The 22,500-nt window shown below is 42.9% G+C and overlaps 1 protein-coding gene across 3 annotated transcripts in view; it reads right to left on the reverse strand.

Moving 5' to 3' along the window:
- smap1 (small ArfGAP 1) overlaps positions 1-22,500 on the reverse strand; it is a 101,715-nt gene that overhangs the window by 7,289 nt on the left and 71,926 nt on the right. For 2 of the 3 annotated variants that reach the window (XM_080016321.1, XM_080016319.1), the window contains exons 7-8: positions 19,726-19,804; positions 13,744-13,847 (exon numbers count right to left, since the gene is read on the reverse strand). In XM_080016321.1, coding sequence (XP_079872447.1) covers positions 13,744-13,847; positions 19,726-19,804 — 183 coding nt within the window. The remainder of the gene's footprint in view (positions 1-13,743; positions 13,848-19,725; positions 19,805-22,500) is intronic. The other variant, XM_080016320.1, reaches the window with a different exon arrangement.

Below are 22,500 nucleotides of genomic sequence, written 5' to 3' on the forward strand. Positions count from 1 at the left end.
CTACTACACCGCGTTCCAAATGATTATGCAAATTGGATTTAAGTGTCATAAGCATTTAATTTTTTGTTTTTCAATTAAACTCATGGATGGTATTGTGTCTCAGGGCTCTTTGGATCACTGAAATTAATCTCAGACACCTATGATAATTAGTTTGCCAGGTGAGCCCAATTAAAGGAAAACTTCTTAAGATGGACGTTCCACATTATTAAGCAGGCCACAGGTTTCAAGCAATATGGGAAAGAAAAAGCATCTCTCTGCTGCGTGTCAAATAGTGCAATGCCTTGGACAAGGTGTGAAAACATTAGATATTTCACAAAAACTTAAGCTTGATCATCGTACTGTGAAGAGATTTGTGGCTGATTCAGAGCACAGACGGGTTTGTGCAGATAAAGGCAGAATGAGGAAGGTTTCTGCCAGACAAATTTTATGGGATTAAGAGAGCAGCTGCCAAAATGCCGTTACAAGGCAGCAAACAGGTATTTGAAGCTGCTGGTGCCTCTGGAGTCTCGCGAACCTCAAGGTGTAGGATCCTCCAGAGGCTTGCAGCATAAACCTACTATTGGGCCACTCCTAACCAATGCTCACAAGCAGAAACAGTGGGCCCTGAAATACATGAAGACTCATTTTCAAAAAGTCTTGGATGGAGTCAGATGGATGGAGTAGTGGATGGTTGGTGGATGGCCACCAGGTCCCAACAAGGCTGCGATGTCAGCAAGGAGGTGGCGGAGTCATGTTTTGGGCCGGAATCCTGGGGAGAGAACTGGTAGGCCCCTTTAGGGTCCCTGAAGGTGTGAAAATGACCTCCGCAAAGTATATAGAGTTTCTGACTGACCACTTTCTTCCATGGTACAAAAAGAAGAACCGTTTCTTCCGTAGCAAAATCATCTTCCTGCATGACAATGCACCATCTCATGCTGCAAAGAATACCTCTGTGTCATTGGCTGCTATGGGCATAAAAGAAGAGAAACTCATGGTGTGGGCCCCATCCTCCCCTGACCTCAACCCTACTGAGAACCTTTGGAGCATCCTCAAGCAAAAGATCTATGAGGGTGGGAGGCAGTTGGCATCAAAACAGCAGCTCTGGGAGGCTACTCTGACATCCTGCAAAGAAATTCAAGCAGAAACTCTCCAAAAACTCACAAGTTCAATGGATGCAAGAATTATCAAAGAAGGGCTCCTATGTTAACATGTAACTTGGCCTGTTAGGATGTTTTTGATTGAAATAGCCTTTGATTTCAGTAAATATTACATCCTAATGCTGCAAATTCAACAAATGCCCATTTTCAGTTCTTTACAACCTGTTGTGCATAATAATTTGGAACAGTGCATTTTGAGTTTTTTATTTTTGAAAAAAATACCATAATTGTTATCATTGGGAGGTTTGTTCAATAACATTCGAATTATACCCTAACGGTTGATGACTTGAAAATTATACCGACTGTCATTTGCATCAACTATTTCAGGAAAATTTGGAACGGCTCTACTAACAGTAAAAAATAAAGACCCATTACAAACCTCTTGAAACAAATTTTCTTCCCATTTATTTTGTTTTGTAAGAAAATTGAGACATTTGTCTGAGTGATACAGTAAGACAAATGCTGAGTGAATTAGCTGCACAACTGTTCTTTCCATTACCAAGATCACTAATCACTTCAGTTGGTGACTCTGATTGAACAGTGATATCATTTCATTGTGGCAAGATTTCTGCATTGTGTTGATAAGTGCTGCTTGGAGCCGCCCCATGTGGTTGCATGCGCGAACGGTCCTTGGAATTACGCATATTTTCGTATTTAGTTTCATTTTACATCACTATGTCAATCAAAAACCCACTGGCAATGATCTCCTACGCCCGCAATGCACTCGTGGATTAAAATAATTCCCTGAAAGAACAACTTTGGGACGTCTTATCCGCTGATCCAGAGCGGCCGGCGGAGATTCTATGCGCCAAACACGTGGAACAGTCGCTGTTCCACGGAGGGGGCCGATGGAGAAAACACTGGGGTAAGCGAGGCGGTATTCGGATCAGAATGAGGACGCAACCTTGCCGTCCACCTCTGCCCAGCATCCTTCTTGCCAATCTCCAGTCCCTGGAAATCAAGATGGATGACGTCCGGGCAAGGATTACATTTCAAAGGGATACGAAAAACTGTTGCATCCTCTGCCCACCGGAGACATGGCTGAACACGCTGGTACTGGATTAAGCCATACATCCAGCCAAGACCTTCTCTGTGTTCCGTGCCAATAGATCGGGGGAGTCGGGGAAATCCAAGGGTGGAGGCATCTGTCTCATGACTAACAGCAGCTGGGGTAACCCCAACATCACCAAGACTCTCCCACTCCTGCTCGCTGAACCTGGAACAGCTGACCATCTGATGCCGTCCATTCTACCTCCCCCGGGAATTTAGAATGGTCACCATCACAGCCATTTATATTTCACCGCAAGCGGACACCAACACAGCACTATCGGACCTACATGATGTGTTGTGCGGACTTCAAAACAAACATCCCGACGCAGCTGTGGTGGTGGCTTGGGACCTTAAGAGTGAGGAGTGAACCTTATTTCCATCAACACATCACGTGTGCCACCAGGGGAGATAGAACTTTGGACCACTGCTACACACCGTACAAGAATGGACACGAGACCGTCTCTCTCACTGTTTCAGGGGAAATCAGACCACGCCGCCATCTTGTTGCTTCCCGTTTACAAGCCTTGCATCGTATGTGGAACTGTAGTGAAGAGGGATGTGAAGCGGTGGTCGGACCAATCAGAGGACGCGCTTCAGGACGCTCTGAGTGACGTTGACTGGGACATGTTCCAATCAAGTTCCAGTGACGTCAGCGAGTTTATGTAAGTAACTATGTGCTTCATAGCTAGGTAAGTGTGCAGCATCGTACCCACAGTGAAACCATGGGTCGATCAATCCATCCACGGCGCTCTGAATGCTCGCACGGCTGCTTACAACGATCTTTTTTCCAGAAATATGGAGAACTACAAAGCGGCGTCATACAAACTGCGGAGGGTGGTGAAGGACGCTAAACTGACATACAGAGACACAGTGGAGGTAGGGATGGAGTAACGGGACACCGGACGCTTGTGGCAGGGGCTGCGGACCATTATTTTAAACAAGAGCAGCCCCTCCCCAGCCACGAGTGTGGATGCCTACCTAGCCAACGAACTGAACTCCTATTATGCTCGGTTTTTAGGCTGGCAACAACACCACTAACTCGCTGGCTAATTGGAGTGACATCGCTGGGGATGAGCGTGCACTCTCAGTGTCTGAGCATGACGTCAGAAGAGCTCTGATGCGTGTGAACACCAGGAAAGCTGCGGGCCCAGATGGCATATCTGGGCGAGTACTGAAGACCTGTGCTAACCAGCTAGCCCCGGTGCTCACTAGGATATTCAATTCCACCCTGGCCGAGTCGGTGGTCCCGTCCTGCTTCAAGAGGTCCACCATCATCCGGAAGAACGCTTCTCCAGCCTGCTTGAAAGACTACCGTCCGGTGGCCCTGACCTTGATGGTCATGAAGTGCTTCGAGAGGCTGATTAAGGACTACATCAGTGCCTCCCTCCCCACACCATTGACCCGCTGCAGTTTGCATATTGGCCGAACAGATCCACGGACGATGCGGTCTCCAAGGTATTGCAAACCACGCTCAGGCATCTGGATAGCCAGAAGGAGGGCTAAGTGAGATTGCTGTTCATTGACTACAGTTCAGCTTTCAATACCGTACTCCCCACCAGACTAGCGGTCAAGCTGCGGGAGCTAGGACTGAACACTCCGGTGTGTGCCTTGATCATGGACTTCCTCTCAGCCTGGCCCCAGGTGGTTAGGGTGGGGAGGCACACGGCAGCAGCCTCACCCTTAACACAGGATCCCCTCAGGGCTGTGTCCTCAGCCCCCTACTGTACTCCCTGTACACACACATGACAGTGTGGCCAGCTCCAACACCATCATCAAGTTTGCTGACGACACCGTTGATGACGAGAAGGCCTACCGTGAGGAGGTGGCTGACCTGTCACTGTGGTGCCAGGACAACATCCTCCTCCTGAACGTCAGCAAAACTAAGGAGCTGATTGTGGACTTTAGGAGAGGATTACAACCAAGGACGAACGCGCCGTTGGTGATTAATGGGACTTCTGTCGACAGGGTGAGCAGCTACAAGTACCTGGGAGTCCACATCACGGAGGACTCTCTGCTGAGAAAGGTAAGGCAGCATCTTTACCACTTCAGGCAGCTGAAGAAATTCAGGATCTCGGTGAGTCCTTCTGCTCTGGAGCAGTGGAGAGCATCCTGACAGGCAACATCACTGCCTGGTTTGGTAACTGTACTGCTCAGGACAGGCGGGCCCTGCGGAGGGTGGTGCGTTTAGCCGAACGTACCCCTGGAACTATCGTTCCCTCCCTGAAGGACTTATACAACAGGAGGTGTAGTAGCGGAGGCCACAGGATCATGAAGGATCCTCACCACCCCAACAACGTACTGTTCCAGCTGCTGCGATCGGGCAGGTCGCAGTGACACAGTGAGGACAGTGATGGAGTTTCTTCTCGCAAGCCATAAGAACTGTCAACGCTGAACTCACCAGGGGCCCTCACTGAGGCACTCACATAAGCCCCACTGCCACTGACTGTACTGTATGTAGCATACTGTACTGCATTCTGTACTGTTACTGTATTGCTGTGTCATACTGTTGTATACTGTGCTGTATATCTCAACACACTACCTCTCTTTATTCACATGCCATTTTTTTGCACATATCCGTATATACATAATAGTTCATTCCTCTGATTTCTATTTTGTATTCCTGTTCAGTATATTACCTTTTTGCTCTAATTTTATTCAATTTACTAACTGAATTGCGTTTAAGGAATCAAGTTTTTCAGTTACTTTAGTTAGTTAGTTAATAAGTTAGCTATTGTGTCAGTTACTACTTATTGTGCAGAATCTCCGGGTGCGTTGCAATGACATTTCACTGCATATATGTATGAACTTATGTATATGTACGTGATAAATAAACAGGTTGAATCTTGAATCTTGAATTAGAATGATGCAACAAGCATACAACAATGTGCTAAGAATTTAGTGGTTTCAAATTTGAAACAATGGAACACATTATGGCTGAGTGGGCTGCATTACAAGGTTTTGTTCCGTTTTCCAAACTTCATTAATGACAGGTAATATTGTATGTGTTGCATTTCACATTGTTCACCTCTAATGATTGCATTCCCACGTGACACAAATTTCAGGTGCGGGGAAGTGAAAACCCTGATGAAGAGTGTGTGTTACATGTATAGTTACAAGGAGATAATTAAGCTGGAACGATTCATGTTGCGCCTGTCTGTATGCGCACACACACACACACACACACACACACACACACACACACACACACACACACACACACACACACACACACACACACACACACACACACACACACACACACACTTCACTATAGCCGAAAGCTGGGCTAGGGATATTGTAAGAATCTATTATCATGATAATTATAGAGAATTTCACCACAGACCCATACATAACGCAATATCTGCTTATGAACTCAAGATCCTACTTTAAATAATCCAATATGAGGAAGATAAGGTGACAATGTCTCATTGCATATAGTTATCAATTTAGATAACAAAATAGACAATGAAACACCATCGAAATGCAATGTTATCCATCTAAAGCCAGGAGCAACTATAAAGGTCGTTGTTAGGGTTAGGGTTAGTTATTTGTTTCTGACAACGCGGTTTCAACAAACACAAGGTCCTTAATCTCTGCCCTCACACAGATTTCTGTGCCGCCCAGCCGCTAAGAACAGACGGGAAATAATGTGTGAGATCATCCACGCACGCGCACGCACACGCACACACACACACACACACACACACACACACACACACACACACACACACAGAGAAAAATAGGGGCATGTGGGCATCATGACCAAATCTGCCTCCAGCATTGATTCTCCTATTTGTGTCGGTGCTTATATGAACACAAAACACTGCACACCCACACACACATACATGCCAGCAGTACCTGCTTATTCACACACACACACACACACACACACACACACACACACACACACACACACACACACACACACACACACACACACACACACACACACACACACACACACACACACACACACACACACACACACACACACACACACACACACACCTTCTGCTTTCCCACCACCTACCAATCCATCCATCCCTCTATCCTCACACACTTCCCCCTGATACACCATCTGTAGTACAAAAACCTTGTGCTGCTTTGGCCAACACACTGTGTGTGTGTGTGTGTGTGTGTGTGTGTGTGTGTGTGTGTGTGTGTGTGTGTGTGTGTGTGTTGTTCGATGATTTGTGCTACTTTACTGGCACGTGGGGTGGGGGGGGTTACCATAGAGAGAGAGATAGAGAGAGAGAGAGAGAGAGAGAGAGAGAGAGGGAAACAAAGGGGTGGATGTTGGCAGCCGAACGCATCTCTCCTCATTAACCTGTTTTCTGCCTCTTCCCTCCATCCCCTCCCTGGCTTTCACCTCTCAATATTTTTTGTTTTACAGTCATAACCCATCTTCCCCCAATCATTTGTCTTTCCAGCCAATGTCCCTTTGCCCGAGCCCTTCACCCCAACAAAACACAGAGATGTCCAACTAGTATGATGGTCGAAGGATCAATGTCAACTTGTTCTTTAACATTAAATTTACATGACAATCTACAATTTGTGAAACTAAGACCTATACTTGCATATGTTTTATCCTTAGTTGTTCTAATGTCTTTGATTTAGACATAACGGCATAGCTTTTTTCTTTTCCATTTGAATATCACTTTTAACATCCGGTCCCATGTGATGATAAATCCGATGCCTTGATTTGATGTTTATGTTAAGTTATTATGTTATAATTTATCCTGCGCATAGTATCTTATTTGACATATTCTGTATATTTTTATACAGCCTAATTTTTTTTTTTTGTATTTTGTGGCTTTGTATATATTTGACACGTTTTATTTTTACTTCACTTTTCTACTCACTTTCCATTTGATTCACTTTCTATTGTATTAGAATATTATTTTTATTTTCCATTTTTCAGACTATCAAGCTTTTTCTATGCTCATGGGCTGCAGTGTAACGCACCAAACGTCCCCAGAACTAATTCCTAGGATATATAAATGTACTCGGAGGAATAAACTGACTCTAGATTGTTATTGCTTTTCTTATTATTATTATTCTTCATATACACTTGTATACACCCCCAGAATGTAAGTCAGCTATCTTTCGAGAACCATCTGGGGAGCAGAGGAGTGGACAAAAGAAAGGAAAGGAGGAGGAATGAAGAAGAGGTGTAGGATGGGGAGTGTTAGTGAGTTAGTTGGAGAGCAGAGTGGTTGGTGTGTGTGTGTGTGTGTGTATGTGGTTTGTGTGTGTGTATATGGTTTGTGTGTGTGCGCGTGTGTGTGTGTGTGTGTGTGTGTGTGGGGACGGGAAGATGGAATGGCATTGAGTGTTAGGGCGCTAGAAAGCTTATTATGGAAAAGGAGGAGACATTTCACTGACATTAAATGGTGGAGAAGGAGAGAGTCTATTCAACGAGGCAGATCGATAAAATGGCATAGTGTGAGAGAAAGAAAGAGGGGTGGAAAGCAAAACGGATAACACAAATCCTCTCCTCCTACAAAGCGATAATCACGTTTTTTTTGTAATTGACATATTCTCAGATAGTCAAGCAACCCCTTCCCTCTCTCCCCTCAAATCCCATTTACTAGGCAGGCAAAGCAATAGGGATGCCTACTGAATCCGAAATTAAGTCAAGTGTGTGTGCGTATTAATTGAATGTCAGCTTTTTCCATTGAAACAAAGTCCAGCGTCATGTGCACACCTACACACGATCTAGTCTTCTTTTTTTCCCTCCTCAGGCCTGGAGGACTGTAATTCCTTGTTTCCGTGCCTCATTCAGTCCGCTTGTGCCAGACTTTAGTACAAAAAGGTACAAAACAATGCCAGGTTCAGAGTTTCTGTGGCCGGCTTTCTGAGCAGAATCCCAGATCACTCCCGTGTGGGCCTCTCGGCGCTGGATGGCAGTTCATTTCAATTTCAAGAAAGAGAAAAGTTGCAACTGAGCGCTTCTTATGTGTGGAAAAAAACACCAAAAAAACCTATGGTGTAATGTGCTTCACAATACCTATGCTGCTTCAAGGCACTCACACGGAATATCACATTAAAATGCCTTAATATAGCTGGATACCTTGTACGTTGTGGCTACAGAGCCCTCATTGGGACTTGAAACTTTAAATCAATTTTGACTTGCATCAGATTGTTCTTCACATACAACATATTAATAACCTGAATCTCCTGAACATTACTGATTAGGTCTGACATGACTAATATTTGCAATAGCATTGAGCACTGGAACATAAAAATGTGGGTAGATGGTTCATTTTTCCACCCTAGTTGATGGAAACACCCTTTATTTTGATGCAACATTTACAACATTGGCTTAAAATTCCAATCAAATTTGGACAAAAACACATGGTTTTGGTATCAAATGACTGCACAAAATGAGTGTAGTTGGCTCAAATAATCGCATTCAGGTAATAACATTACACTTTATTCATATTAAACCCATGGGGGGAATTCAGGATTAAGGATTATATAATAATTGTGACAGCCTTACCATTGCCATTGGCCAAGCGTCGTCATAGGACCTCGTGCACATTGAGGGGCAAATTCACAAGGGACAGATTGCGGCCCTTAATAGCACCATGAATTGTGCATCAATTGCTCCCTCTATCTGCACCATATTAGCGTCCGATTCACAAAATATATTGTGCTAATGGTATTCCAGCGAAAACACGGCCGTAAAGTTTTAGCAGCCGAGTGCAATTTGCTCTCGTTTTGCGTCTCATTGCAGTTGTCCATGTGGCAATGTAAATAATCTGTACATCAGCGGAGGGGTCTCCATCAAAGAGTCACTACTCTTTCACGCCACTGCTCAACACTTGCCTGTTTTACGAATTATCAGTCTTAAATAAATATAAAACCTAAAATAATCATCAGAGAGTGGTTATTTTGATTCAAAGTGTTTCATGAAAATGTAAAATTGTAAGGGAATCCTTGGAGGGGCGGCCCCGGTGCTGTGCCAAATTCCATTGTTTGAAAATAATGGAAATTGTCCAGTCGAGGAGGGGGACCCCAGGTTTTACTTTGTATTTTTTTTAGGTTTATGTGCAGTGGCTATAAAACATTTAAATAGTATGAGTAAATCTATAATAAAACTTACCCATCCCACACAGTTTATTTATTACATGAATAAAATGTGTATGAATTAAAATTTTTACTTAACAAATTATTTTTCTCACTGAGTCTTAATATTACAATGCAGAAATGATGACAGTTGTTGATTGAATATATTTTGCTCTACTAAGTTCCAGGCTGCTGCACACGAAAGGTTGGGGCCTGCGGAGCTGTCCATGGTCCTGAGGTTTGATGCCATCTGTGGTTCATTGCCAGATTTGACCAGTTTTAACTTTTAGTTGTTTTTTCGATATCTTTTGAGTTTAATAGGAATTATAGAACCATTTTTGCCAATGTTTGTAATGCCTTTTTGTACAATAAATTTGTCAAAGTTTCAACAAGTTTCTTATACAGTGCATTTTTAAAAAACTACCACGGACAGCTGTCCGTTCCGCTACCTACAGATGCTGTGACAATAATAATAATGTAAAAAATATATATATATTTTTTGGTCTCACGCAGTTACCACCAGCTCTCTACAGATGGTAATAGCATCACTTTGCGAATTGGACGCTAAATGCAACAAGGCTCATTTGCATAGAAAGGGGCCAATTTTGCACCAAATGTATAAATAATAGCTCATTAAACGCTATTTGCCTGGCAGTGCAGTTAGCGGTGCAGTTCACTGTTTGTGGGTGCTTTGAGAATTACACGCTCGCTTTTTCTGTTACTGCGCCGGTTTAGAGGCCGCAATAGCCGCGCAATCACTTTGCTAATTCGCCCCTGAGATTGTTCCACATTGAAAGTGCCTCTGCAGTCCCGGGCGTCGGGTCACCAGGGTACCGTAGAGCGCTCCCAGCGTCCTCTGCAAACACACTGCCACACGGCCGGCGTTTAAACAAGATTGATCTCTCCCTCCTTGAACATTTCATTATCTGCCGTTTGATTTGTGTGCTTGTTTGTTAACTGTTGCACTGTGGGGTGTGCCTTTCATGTGCAACATTTTACTTGATGTTTGATTGCTTTGAATGTTTCCAAAGCCACTTTGTGTCCTATAAATAAAGATTTACATAAATACACTGGCAAAATAAATCAGGAAGGAGGAACATTCATGACTGGGGCTGAGAGGAGATCTGGTAGAGAAATGCAGGGGCGAAGACAGGAGAACTGGGTTTGAGGTGTAATCCACTAACGGTGTAAACCTGAGGCTTTATGACTTTGATTTCCTCTGAGGATGACAGGATATTTGGCAATATCACAAAATCTGCTATTATTCAATATAGTCCGAGTTCAATATAGTACCTGTGGTATAGTAGCATTAATTTCATCTCGCCTGGACTATTGTGATTTCCTTTTTTCCCCCCATGCCTCACCAAGTCATCTATGGACTGTGTTCCGGGTTGTCCAGAACACTGCAGCTAGGTTTCTGAACGGTTCCAATATCAAATCTCGGCTTCCATTATTAGATTTGATAATTACATTAGAATGACCTTCGATTGGAATATAACATTATTGCGATATTTTACAAAGCTCCTGATGTTCAAGCACCTGCATACAGTATATTCATGGTTTACGTCATCCCTGTTGATGCCTTTAAAAAGTGGCTCAAGACCCATCTGTTCAGACTGGCCTTTTTATTACTTTTATTTATTTTTGTGAAGCACTTTGTGACTCTAGATAAGTGCGTTATAAATAAAGATTACTACTCACTTAGCTTATACTCAATATGTAAGCCAACTGAATAATACCATCACAAAATATTCTGCCTCAGACGCACCACTGAGACTATACAAAAACCTATTATGCAAAGCTTGTTATTTCCCTACATTTATCTGAAGGTGAAGTGCACAAAGTTGTCCAGCCCACTGGCAAGTTTGGGGGCTGAGGGTTACGCACGGTGCTTTTTTAGTTTCGTTCAATAAGGAAATTGAGTCAAATAAAATACATCTATAACAACGGACAATGAGACTAGAAATCTAGAAATATACATACAATATAACATCTAGAAATATAAACACAATGTTTTTGTGGCCTTTAATGCATGATCGGAATGACAGTTGAATAGATCTGGGGCTATTTTTTTCTTTTTCTTTTTGTAAAAATAATTTTAACCTAGATCAAGGCTACTTTAGAGATTCTTTACGAACTAAACCCATTTGTCCGTCATTTCTTTGCATATACTTTTCTGATGGTACTTTTTCTGATAATGTGACATTGACGAGCGCTGCTGCTGTTGGGCTCGAGTTGCACGGGAGAGGAAAGCGGGAGTGCATATTACAGAGGAATACAGAGAATTTCAAAGGCGCGCTCCAAACCATAATGCCCAGTGAATGCACGTGTGGTTATGGCGCACCGGAGGGCGGATATTTCAACCGGCAGTTCGGGCTTTGGCACCAAAATGAGGCAGCTAAATCAGTGGTGCGATTCGGTCCAGTATATAGTGATCGCATAGGAACCGGTGCCTTAGTGGTACCGGGTTTCGGTGCCCAACGTCCCGCGTGTGATCATGTTTTGATTCAGAGTGTGCACGGAGAAGAGGGGCTATTCACAGACGGGTCCGTTGTCAATGTGTGTGTGTGAGAGTGAGAGAGAGAGAGATGGAGAGCGCGAGAGAGAGGCAATCAATGTGCTGCACGTAGCTCTACACCGAAAGATTTTACCCACTTTAATATTTGAATTATTTTAATATTGATATTTTCGCTGTTTAAAAAACAACCTTAAAAATGCATTTAAAAAAATGACAATGCTTCGGCCCGGCAGGGGTGAATTTAAGCCCGCTGGGCTGGCGGGCTTGGAATACACTGGGGGAAACCCTGCTTGAGTATGAAAAACCTTTATCTTTCGATTTACACACCAGAGCAAAAATAAAAAAATATGTCAGGCTGCTATCTTGGTGTCACTACGCTTTACAAACTCAGTCCATACTCTACAAACAACTGGCAGTTTGTTAACGATTTGACCGTGGATTTATACCGCTTCCTTTTGAATCAATCCATCATTCTGAAATGATGTGCTGTTACGCCCCTGTACGGGGGAAATGGAGGAAAAGGATAACAACGCCAGTCCCCATGCTTTGGTGCACTGGGCAGAAAGAGAGAGAGAGAGATGATGAATTTCAAGCCCTGGAATTGGTCAATGCTGATTTCTATGTGTGTGTGTGTGTGTGTGTGTGTCTGTGTGTGTTAATGGTGTGTTAATAACACACATCACATTTCATCATGCGCAAGAATATCTCAAGGAACCAGAGTGTTTCCCCAGGTGTGGACCGTGCATGTTAGAGAGGAGGAGAGAGCATGACTGCGTGTGTGCAATGTGGTGTGCTGTTTGTGATAATTTTCATCCTTGGTGTAGGTCAAAGGTGCCGCTCGCTGGATAACGGTGGCATTTCAAACCACACACGCACGCACACACACGCACGCACACACACACACACACACCCCTTTCCTCTTTAAACTGGCGAGGAGAGTAGGAGCAAGAAGAAGGGCAAGTTAGAGACAGAGAGTAAAAATGAAGGCACCACCCGCCCCCGACTCTGTATGGTCATAATGCAGCTCTTGCACAAGAGTGATTGACATAACGATCCAACAACCCGTGCTTAGCAAACAGTCCCTATGTACCATTTCCTCAGAAAAAAAATCTAAATTTGATAACTTACAAGACTAGGAAAATGGTTAAACTGTGTTGTTGGGGTGTTGTAACACAGCTATCGCTATCGCTGTTGGTCAATTGTGGTTTTGCTCCGATTTATATATCTCCCATTTTCAGAAATACAGTATACCATACATGGACACAAAATTGGGAATGTTCGCAATTGTTGAACAATGGTGGCCAGTAATAGAGGTATTGTCTGTCGTCTTTATTTTTGAGATAATATAAATGGAACATGATTTTGTTAGAAATACATGATCTCTTGTCAATCAGACGCCCCTGAATGGAGTCATTATATTATCCTGGAAAAATGTGTGAATAAATTACTGTCTACCGTGCCTTTATTCAGCTAAATGAATTGGAATTCTCCAATCAGCTGGAGTGGATGTCTCCCTCTCTTCTCTCTCCCCCTCTCTACTGATCTCTGTGTGCCTCTTGAAGGACATTGGTAAAATTAGTTCCACCAAGCACAGGGGAAAGATAGGCAACACCTTGGAGAAGAGAGTTTGCTTTGTCACGTGCACCTGCTTGCGTGCGTGCGTGCGTGCGTGTGTGTGTATGTGTGTGTGTGTGTGTATGTGTGTGTGTGTGTGTGTGTGTGTGTGTGTGTGTGTGTACTTTTCTGTGTCTCCACAGACTTCCAGTGTTGTAGCCTGCCTGTGGTGATAAGCACACGGTGAAAGCTGTTAGGTGCCCGACTGCCCGTGTGTGTGGTGTGGAGGGGGTTCTTTCTGGTGTTCTCCATGTGTGTTTTTTTTGTGCAGCTGGCTTTGTGTTTATGCCTTGACTCTCCACAAAAAAATAAAATTAAAATAACAGCAACGCCAACAGATGCCTGGTACTGTACCTGACTGGACTGTGTGTTGCAGGACGCGGGCAGAGGGTTGGAAACCATCGGTCCAAAAATGTCCAGGTCGTCACCACCAGATCCAGTCCCGCTCTCAGGCGCATCTGAAAGACAAAGATGTGGAGGCAGAAGGATAGAGAGAGAAGAAAATGCAGAAAAGAGATGAGAACAGAAAAGATTACAGGAAGTATATGTTTAAGAGTGGGGAAAATTTCACCATGTGCTAAAATCTCAGCGTGCACAGCTCTTTCCAATAAAAGGACTGATTCAAAATTACTTCATGAGAATAAAATAGGGGAAATGTGATAGAAGAAGTGCTTATCTTAATGCATGTAATGCTACCGGTGCAATTTTTATTGAGCCATAATTGGGAAACCAAGGAAGGAAACCAAAAAAATAACATTGAAAAAGAAAACCTGGTACAGCAATATATTCTGGTAAAGGCTCCTCTTTTACATGTTAACCACCAGAATTATTCAATGGATTAATTCCCCCCTAATGTTTATTCTTGGTAATACGAAATTATTCACAATCTAACAAATTCACTCTCTCTCCTTTGTAACCTATCTAACATTGCTGTCATTTGGCAGTTATTTGGGGGTTTTATTTTTCGGAGGGTGGTTGCGTGCCAGAGTAAAGCTGGCGGTACGCTTCATGCAAATCCAGTGCTTGTATTTGGACAGGCAAATTGGCAAGACTGATGTGCTGCACCGAGTTTGATTTCCAGTGTCCACAGGCTAGGTATCAACTAAGTGTACTGGACAAGTGGAGCAGCGCCTGGTGCGCATTAGTTAGTTAGTTGTCATGTCAGTCCCTGTTTCGACTAAACTGTAGCCAGGAATTAGGGCTTCTGGGACTTGTCTCATTGTCCGTTGTTAAATATTGACAAATGAAACCCTTTGGGACCCAAGGGCTAGAAAAACTGATGGCACTGTGGACTTGATATTATATTTAATTAAGACATGCCACGTTATCTTTACCTGATTGGTAGAGTTCAAGAAAGAAATTGATATACTCAGGGGTGAAGTTACAAAATGATTACGCAGCTTTTGCGGCTGCTGAACTTGTGCAAATAACAGAAAAAGCGAGCGTCTAATTCTCAAAGCACCCGCAAATGGTGAAATGTACCCCTAACTGCACTGCAACCAAATAGCAAATCGGTGCGCTGGTGTTATTTGAACGTGTTTAAATTAGGTATTATTGATACATTTGGTGCAAAATTGGCCCCTGTCTATGCAAAATTTGCCTAGTTGCAAAAAAACTTCAAATTCATAAGCACTGGCGCTAATAGCCACACCTAGTTACAGTGAAGTTATTACCGTCTGCAGAGAGCTGGTGGGAACTGCATGAGACCAAGAAAAGAAAAGGAAGCGCTGTGTGATTGTCTTCAGAGAGCTGGTGCAACTGAAGCACTTTTATAAGGGGTGTCACGCCCAGACTTTCTTTTGAACTGTAAATAAGTAATAATTCTTATTACTGCCACGGCATCCAAAGCCAGTGGAACGTGCAGCAGTCCAACGTACAAAAAAGACGTTACAAACATTATCAAAAATGGTTCTATAATTCCTATTAAACTCAAAAGAGATTTATATATAAAAAAAACCAAAACGAAACGTTATAGGGAATAGTGATAAAGCTGTCAAAATTGGCATTGAACCTCATAATATAGAACCATGGACAGCTCCGCATCAGCCGCTGTACCCAAAAGGTCATGACCGGCACTGAAAAATTGAACTTTGTGGTAGAGTCAAATATATTAAATTAACTGTCCTTATTTCTACATTGTAATATTAAGATTCAGTGAGACCTTGAATTTGAAGTCAAAATGTAAATATATACACATTCATTCAACTGTGTGGGAAGAGTGTGTTTTATTATAGTTTACTCATACTATTTAAATGTTTTGTTGCCACTGCATATAAACGTAAAAATACTAAGTACATTTTTATCTTTAAGTGTCGCGTGTTTGAATCCACGCATCTCTGCGGATCCACAATCACACACAAAGAAGGGTAAATTGCACTCAGCAGCAAACTTGATGACCGTGTTTGCACCAGCATATCATTAGCGCAATATATTTTGTGAATTGGACATTAGGACGGCGCAATCGATTTGAAATTTATGGTTCTATTAGCGGCCGCAATCCATTTCTTTGTGTATTCGCCCCTTAGCGTCTTATATTTTGTTCTTCATTCATTCTTCCGAAAAAGCACCTCTTTAACATAAACAAAATTACCACGCCACATTCACCTGGTTGAGCATGTTGTTCCAATCGGAGACACGTTTGAAATAATTCTGCAGGAGACGTGTACGTGTGCGCACATACGTACTTTGATCTACATTTCTATGTATTGGCACCAAAGATGTACTTGAGATAGAGAGAGAGCGATAGAAAGAAAGAAAGAACAAGGTTTTAGTGCGGAACAACGTGGACGTAGGCAGCGACGAGGCAGGGGCCAAAGAGAGCGGGTCGGAGAGAGGAAGCAGGGGAAGGAAAAAAGACAAAGAACTCATTTGAAAGGAAGAGGGGGAAGAGAGAGAACTCAGTGTGTGTCTCTAGACGTATGTGTGAAAGCTACAAAGGTCATTTATATAACCACAGTGATGAAACATTCATAATTTAGCCCTTTTAGAGTGCAAACAGGACTGAGCTCCTTTCTAAGTACAGCGAGTCAGGGGGAGGAGGGGAGGGGGTGGGTGACAGAACGCTCTACCTTGGGAGACACCAGGGGCCGACAACACAGACGGGTGCTGGCAAGAAAGACAGAGCGTGACGGAAAAAAAAATAAATAAAGAGGAGAGAAGGGGGAAGGGTGTTCTCATGTGCCCCCTCCATCCCATTACTCCGCTGGCGACCAGCCACACACACACACACACACACACACACACACACACACACACACACACACACACACACACACACACACACACACACACACACACACACAATCCCCCTCAATCTAACCATTGCTATAGCGATAAGCCTATGGTGTAAAAAATAAATAAATAAATAAAAAGCACACCAGCACCATTGTCATCGACATTCTGAGGGGGCTGACCTCCCCCACAGGCTTCACTGTAGGGTGAGGATACTTCTTGAGCACACTCTTATCCTCGCCATGGAGACGGGCCCACTATCCAGTCTGGGCATGTTTCTCAATCGCCCCTCCTTCACAGTCCCTTTTGGTAGGGTAACGTGGCACTTTGGTGGTCCCATGCACATCATTAGCATGTGCCGGAGCCTGGACACGGTGCTGTCAATCTTTCAGCACATGGTACATTCCCTTTTACCACTCAGCCTTTTATCAGACCCATTGAACTTTTCTTAATAGTGGTTGCAGTAGCAGACTCAGTGTCTGGTGCCATATTAACTCTTCCTGATGTCTGCGAACCTCCTTTAATTCCAAGTGTTATTTCCTACTGGTGTACTATCCAGTACAGACAATCAAGGGTCTAACTAAGTAACGGTTTGTTGATGCTTTCATTTGGGCTCGACAGGCCTATCCCAATAATGATAGAACGGAGTAGGGAAGTCCATAAGATCTTTGGCCCCCCCCTGTTTCAAGGAATATGATTTACATTATGACACTATTTTTACATTCTTGCGTACTGGGTTAGGCGTGAAAAAAAAGTATCACACCTATGATAAGAAGAATACCCAGTACAGCAGCAAAACCAAAGGCGCTCTAATTTGTTACACTGCTTTAAGTATTGCAAATTTTTCTTTTTGTCAAATTTTGGTGCTCGTAGACTATGAAAATATGGCTTAAGTTATTTATTTATGAGTTTTGTTTGTCAGTTATTGACCCCGGAAAATGATACTGTGATGATGATGACACTCTGGTATCATGGATCTTGTACTGTGATAGCATCTGGTGATTCCCACCGTGCGCGTGTGAGTGTGTGTGTGTGTCTGTGTGTGTGAGTCTATTGAAATCAAATATGACAAACAATTCTGAATACTCATATTATTTTCTTTTAATCATTGTTAGTCGGACAATACTCCTTTTTTTAAACTTTTTGTCAATACAAATAGATATTATCTGTGTGTGCCAGTAAAGCACTTTCACATTCAAGTTGATTGGGTCGGACAGACAGAGAGAGGCTCCCTGCAATCTGATACACACACGCACACACACACACACACACACACACACACACACACACACACACGATCGAAGGAGCGATAGAGGGAGGGAAAAATGAATACCCGCTCAGTGGTGCCGGTAGAGCGGTAGGTAAGCAGAGACGGAAGGAGTGATGGGTGTATGGATGGATAGATGGAGGCCTAGACACAGACAGGAGGACTGTGTGAGGGCTGAAGGCGCAGTTCCACGTATTTGACTTATTGATTATATGTGAAATCCTATCCGCTAGACACAGGCTGAGAGGCGCATGGTGTTGGTTTATTTATAGCGGGGACGGCCACCCTCCCTGCCTCCATGCTGGGAATTCTCCTTTGATCGATGCTGTAGCCCCTGGCTCTGTGCTTTCATTGGAGCATTACCTCATCTCCATTGTAATATTGGACCACGAACACATCAGTAGATGTGTAGGCATCGTGGTGTGAGTTACTAATTTATATTGTTAGCCAAGAAAAAAAAAAAAAGCTCAAAGTTATATTACCTAGAGAAGCTGCTAAATCCAAACTGAACTGTGTCCAGAGAGTTGAGTGGGCTACAGCACACAGTGAATTCAAAAATGAATTCAAAACAGGTTCCAACTCGACCCTTATATCGAACCAGACCTTTTGTCAAATGTCATCCTCTATCTGAGATCTGTCTCTTCCCCGTCTCCTCATTTATGTAAAAAAAAAAAATGTTACGCGACAAACGATCATTAAAAATCATCAAAATTATAAAACAGTATATGCAGTATCAACTGAAAGGCAATGATCCGATGTTAGTCACACAAAGTGAAAATATCAGCTCAAATCTTTAAATTAGAAAAAAAACAAACACTTTTGTCAAAAAACAAACCAAAAAAAACCCCAAAAACCTGGAATGGATATCACAAAGCATGGCCATGGTTTCGTTGAGGTCATCTCATGTAAGCATATCCATAAAAAGGTGAAGGATTGATGACATAAATGTAATTCAAATCTTTCTTTAATCCATCCAAATTATTAACAATTTCCTTTCCATCCTTGACTGGCCCTTTTGCATGGGCAAAAGGGCCAGTCAAAAATAAAAGAACCAAAAGCTCATGTGAGTAAATATAGTTGGCACATCCAGATCAGAACAAACATCTCCAAATGTATGATTATAACGGAGACCAGGTCAGTGGAGTAGGGTGAAAGTAAGCTACTGAATTGTTCTGTTAAAAATAAGGCATACCAGTTAAAATACAGTTTTTCTGCTTCCTTTATCTTAGTACATTTAAGTTAGTTTACTTTGGTTCATTTATATTAAAAAGAAAATCTGAATTTCCCCGCAGGGATGAATGGTGAAGAGTAATTAAAATTCAATTTTAATATTGGTTGTAGTAAAACTGCAGCCAGCATTAGCAACAGCGGTTGCAGTAAAACTGCACTCCATTTGCACTTAGGTTCAGCGACATATTGATCTGCATCACCAAGAGTGTCTTGTTCCTTCTCATATGATTATGAACGTACTTTTTCATAAGAACGTTCATAATTGCAGACGGTATGATTGCAAACGCAGATGGTACATAACTCAGGCTTCTTAAAGCCAACCGCTCAAAACCCGTTGCACTTAAACAAGAGCTCTGAAGCACTCTACAGTAAGTAGCTGCAGGTTTTTTTTTATTATTATTATTATTATTGAATCTCTGGTGGAGCTGAGTGATAGAATTACTGCCAATAATATTTTGGTTGCTTTCTTATAAGCTGATTTAAATATATCATCATGGTTTTAACTGGATTCATGGTGTCATCTCAATTGATTGCAGCCCCTTAATAGAATCATTATGTTATTGCGACAAAATTTGTGATATTGCCAAATATTGTCAGTATTGTCTTACCCAGGCCGAGCAGGTCCACCGCTGGCTCCGGACTCTTCTTGGGGCTGGCCCTGGAGTTAGTCTGCAGGTCTGCCCACTTCTTGGGTGGAAAAAATAATAATAGAAGGATGGCATGGGGTGAGGAGAAGAAGTGTATGGACAGGAGAAAGCGAGAGAGAGAGAGAGAGTGTTTGAGTAACAAAAACAACAACTTTATTAACATTGAGTTACTTAATAAATGTCATGTTTTATCTCCATAACGATCCAAAGAGGAAAAAAACGAATCAAAGTATGTTCTGCATTGTCCTTGTCAAAAAACACGTCAGTATCATCTAGGCAGAACAGCGCAGGTTCATAGTCCGAAGGCTTATATCCCCGTCATACATTTTAACATCATATTTAGTAAAATACTGTATGTGCTTTCACTAAAGAGAGAGAGGGAGTGAGAGAGACAACGTGAAAAAGGTTGATACACAGGCCAGGAAAGATCAACACCGGTAAGAAACCCAATTTCCCTCCTTGGCCAACAAAAGATCAATGAACCACATTAAATTTGCCGATGCTCATTCCCAGGCAAAGAAAACAATTACCGAGCCTACGACAATTAAGAATGCATTGGCCCTTGCATGGGTGTGGCCCCGCCCAACGCGGCGCGACGCCGCTCTGGCTTGACAGGCTTGGGCTGTGATTGGAATCTCAAGGTCGTTTGTGAGTCAGGCGGCAGCACCGTCGCCGGTTGCACGCGCGCGGTTTTCCTGCATGACCGGGGAAGTGCCACGGTTAATGCGGCGTCACAAATCGGAAGAATGTGCAGTCTTTCACAGCCACATTAATGTATCTGAAGTGTTTGATGGTGAGAGATAGAGATACTGCAGAGGCCGCGGCTGAAAGGTCATCGCCTCAGTGACTGACGACGCTCCCCTCTGAGTTTTTGGGCTGGGCCTACGCCTCAATGCTACGTACCCAAAATCTCAATGCAATAATGCTCCCCGATGGATTGGAAAAAAGAAAAATAAAGAGAATGAAGAAGAAAATTAAGAGAGACTTGTGTTTTGTCTGTCGGCTAATCCATGTTTTTACTCACAAGTTTTTTGTGACTGCGGCCGGCTTGATTATTTTTATATGTACAGTGTAAATGAATTGTACTTTATTGGTGCGAAAACGCCCACTTCCTGTTGAAAACGAGATTCTGATGGTCCCATGTCAATGCAAAGGAAGAACCTCTCAACATATCGGCCACTCAGTTGTCAACTGACCCGCCGTCCACAAGGGGGCGCTGCCTTAATTCGCCGTCAGGATGCTGCTCCATCGACTTGAGCGAGTTCCAGTAAGCTGAAGGACTTGCCACACACTCAATCGTGTACGAGGCAACAATACATACATTAACAATAATAATAATACATTCCGGCAAAAATCATCTCTGAACGTCAACACACAGAGACAGACGGGTGTAGATTCCCACCCCACTTTAAGAGGCAGAAACCGTCCCCCAATGACCTGGTCAGTGAGGGATGGTTTCTGCCTCTTTGATTGGCCATCCAGGGAGGATGCCAAGCTCTCGCCGCTCCAGTAGCGGTGATGAGCGACTGCGATTGGCTTTCGGGGCTCATTGTGGTTTGAGCACAGCATGTGTAATTTGCGAGGGGGGCAGCGATCAATAACCCAGCCTTTACAGCAGTTTAATAAGAGTAGACATCAGCGACTGAGGCTCTCTACCTCATGCTTGTCGCTTGTCAGGCGCCAGTCAAAAAGCTACGACAGACGAAGGCGAACATGTCAGGAGCTGCCTGTCGCGCTGCCACTTGTCTCGACCGAGGCTCGCAGCAGCACAGGGGAGTGTTTTAAAGGAGACCTGTCAACTTGTGTTTGGCGGTTGTGCGATCCGGTACGATCACTGGTATGTGACATCATGACAAAATTCAAAAAAGTAACTTCTCACTGTCTTCTCGTTTTTTTTTTTTTTTACAAAATGATCACGATCGGCAATGCTATCCTAATAGAGCTTTGTCAAGTCTTTCAAAATACTTCCCAGTGACTCCATATGTCATACTTAATGTTTATATGAATAATAAGTGGACATTAAAGGTTTTTTTTTTTTCTTTGGCAATGGATAAACATCTATTGCGTTCATTAATCTTGGTTGTGAAACGGAAGTGACAGTTCCCAGTAAAGAAATAAAACAAAACAAAGAAGACAGTATAAGGAGAACAGCTTGCGCAGGCAAGGGAAAGGTACAATTTTGTCTGCATATTTCTATCAGAAACAAAGGCTACTGGCTTGTGCCAAGGATAACAGCAGAACCTTTAAATTCTTCAGAATATAACACGACAACTGAAAAGCAGTCAATTTCATTATAGCGTTGGGTGAAGTTTTACTTCATGTTGTCATTCCACGACGTGGGCGCTATTTGAGGTTTTATCAAGGAAGTAAGCCGAGGTTAACTGAAGCATCTTGATTTTACAAAAGCAATTGCGTTGGATAAATAAGAGAAACAAGATCATATTCAAGCCAATAATGACTGCCGTGTCTGGTAGATCAGCGCATGCGAGCTGTTAATGCACAGTGACGAGTAAATGTGCCTTCATTATGTTCTTCAAATGCAGTGAAGAAACCCACACAACCTTCGCGCCAATACAAGTTCAAGTTCAAGAGATTATTTGTCACATACATATACATACGGTCATACATATATGCAGTGAAATGTCATGACACCCGGTGATTATGCACAATAAGAAAAATACTAAAAAATACCAAAATGTGCGTAATCGATCGTACGTTGATCCGAAGTAATGACTT

This window comes from Zeus faber, assembly GCF_960531495.2.
Source record: "Zeus faber genome assembly, chromosome: 16".
NCBI lineage: Eukaryota > Metazoa > Chordata > Actinopteri > Zeiformes > Zeidae > Zeus > Zeus faber.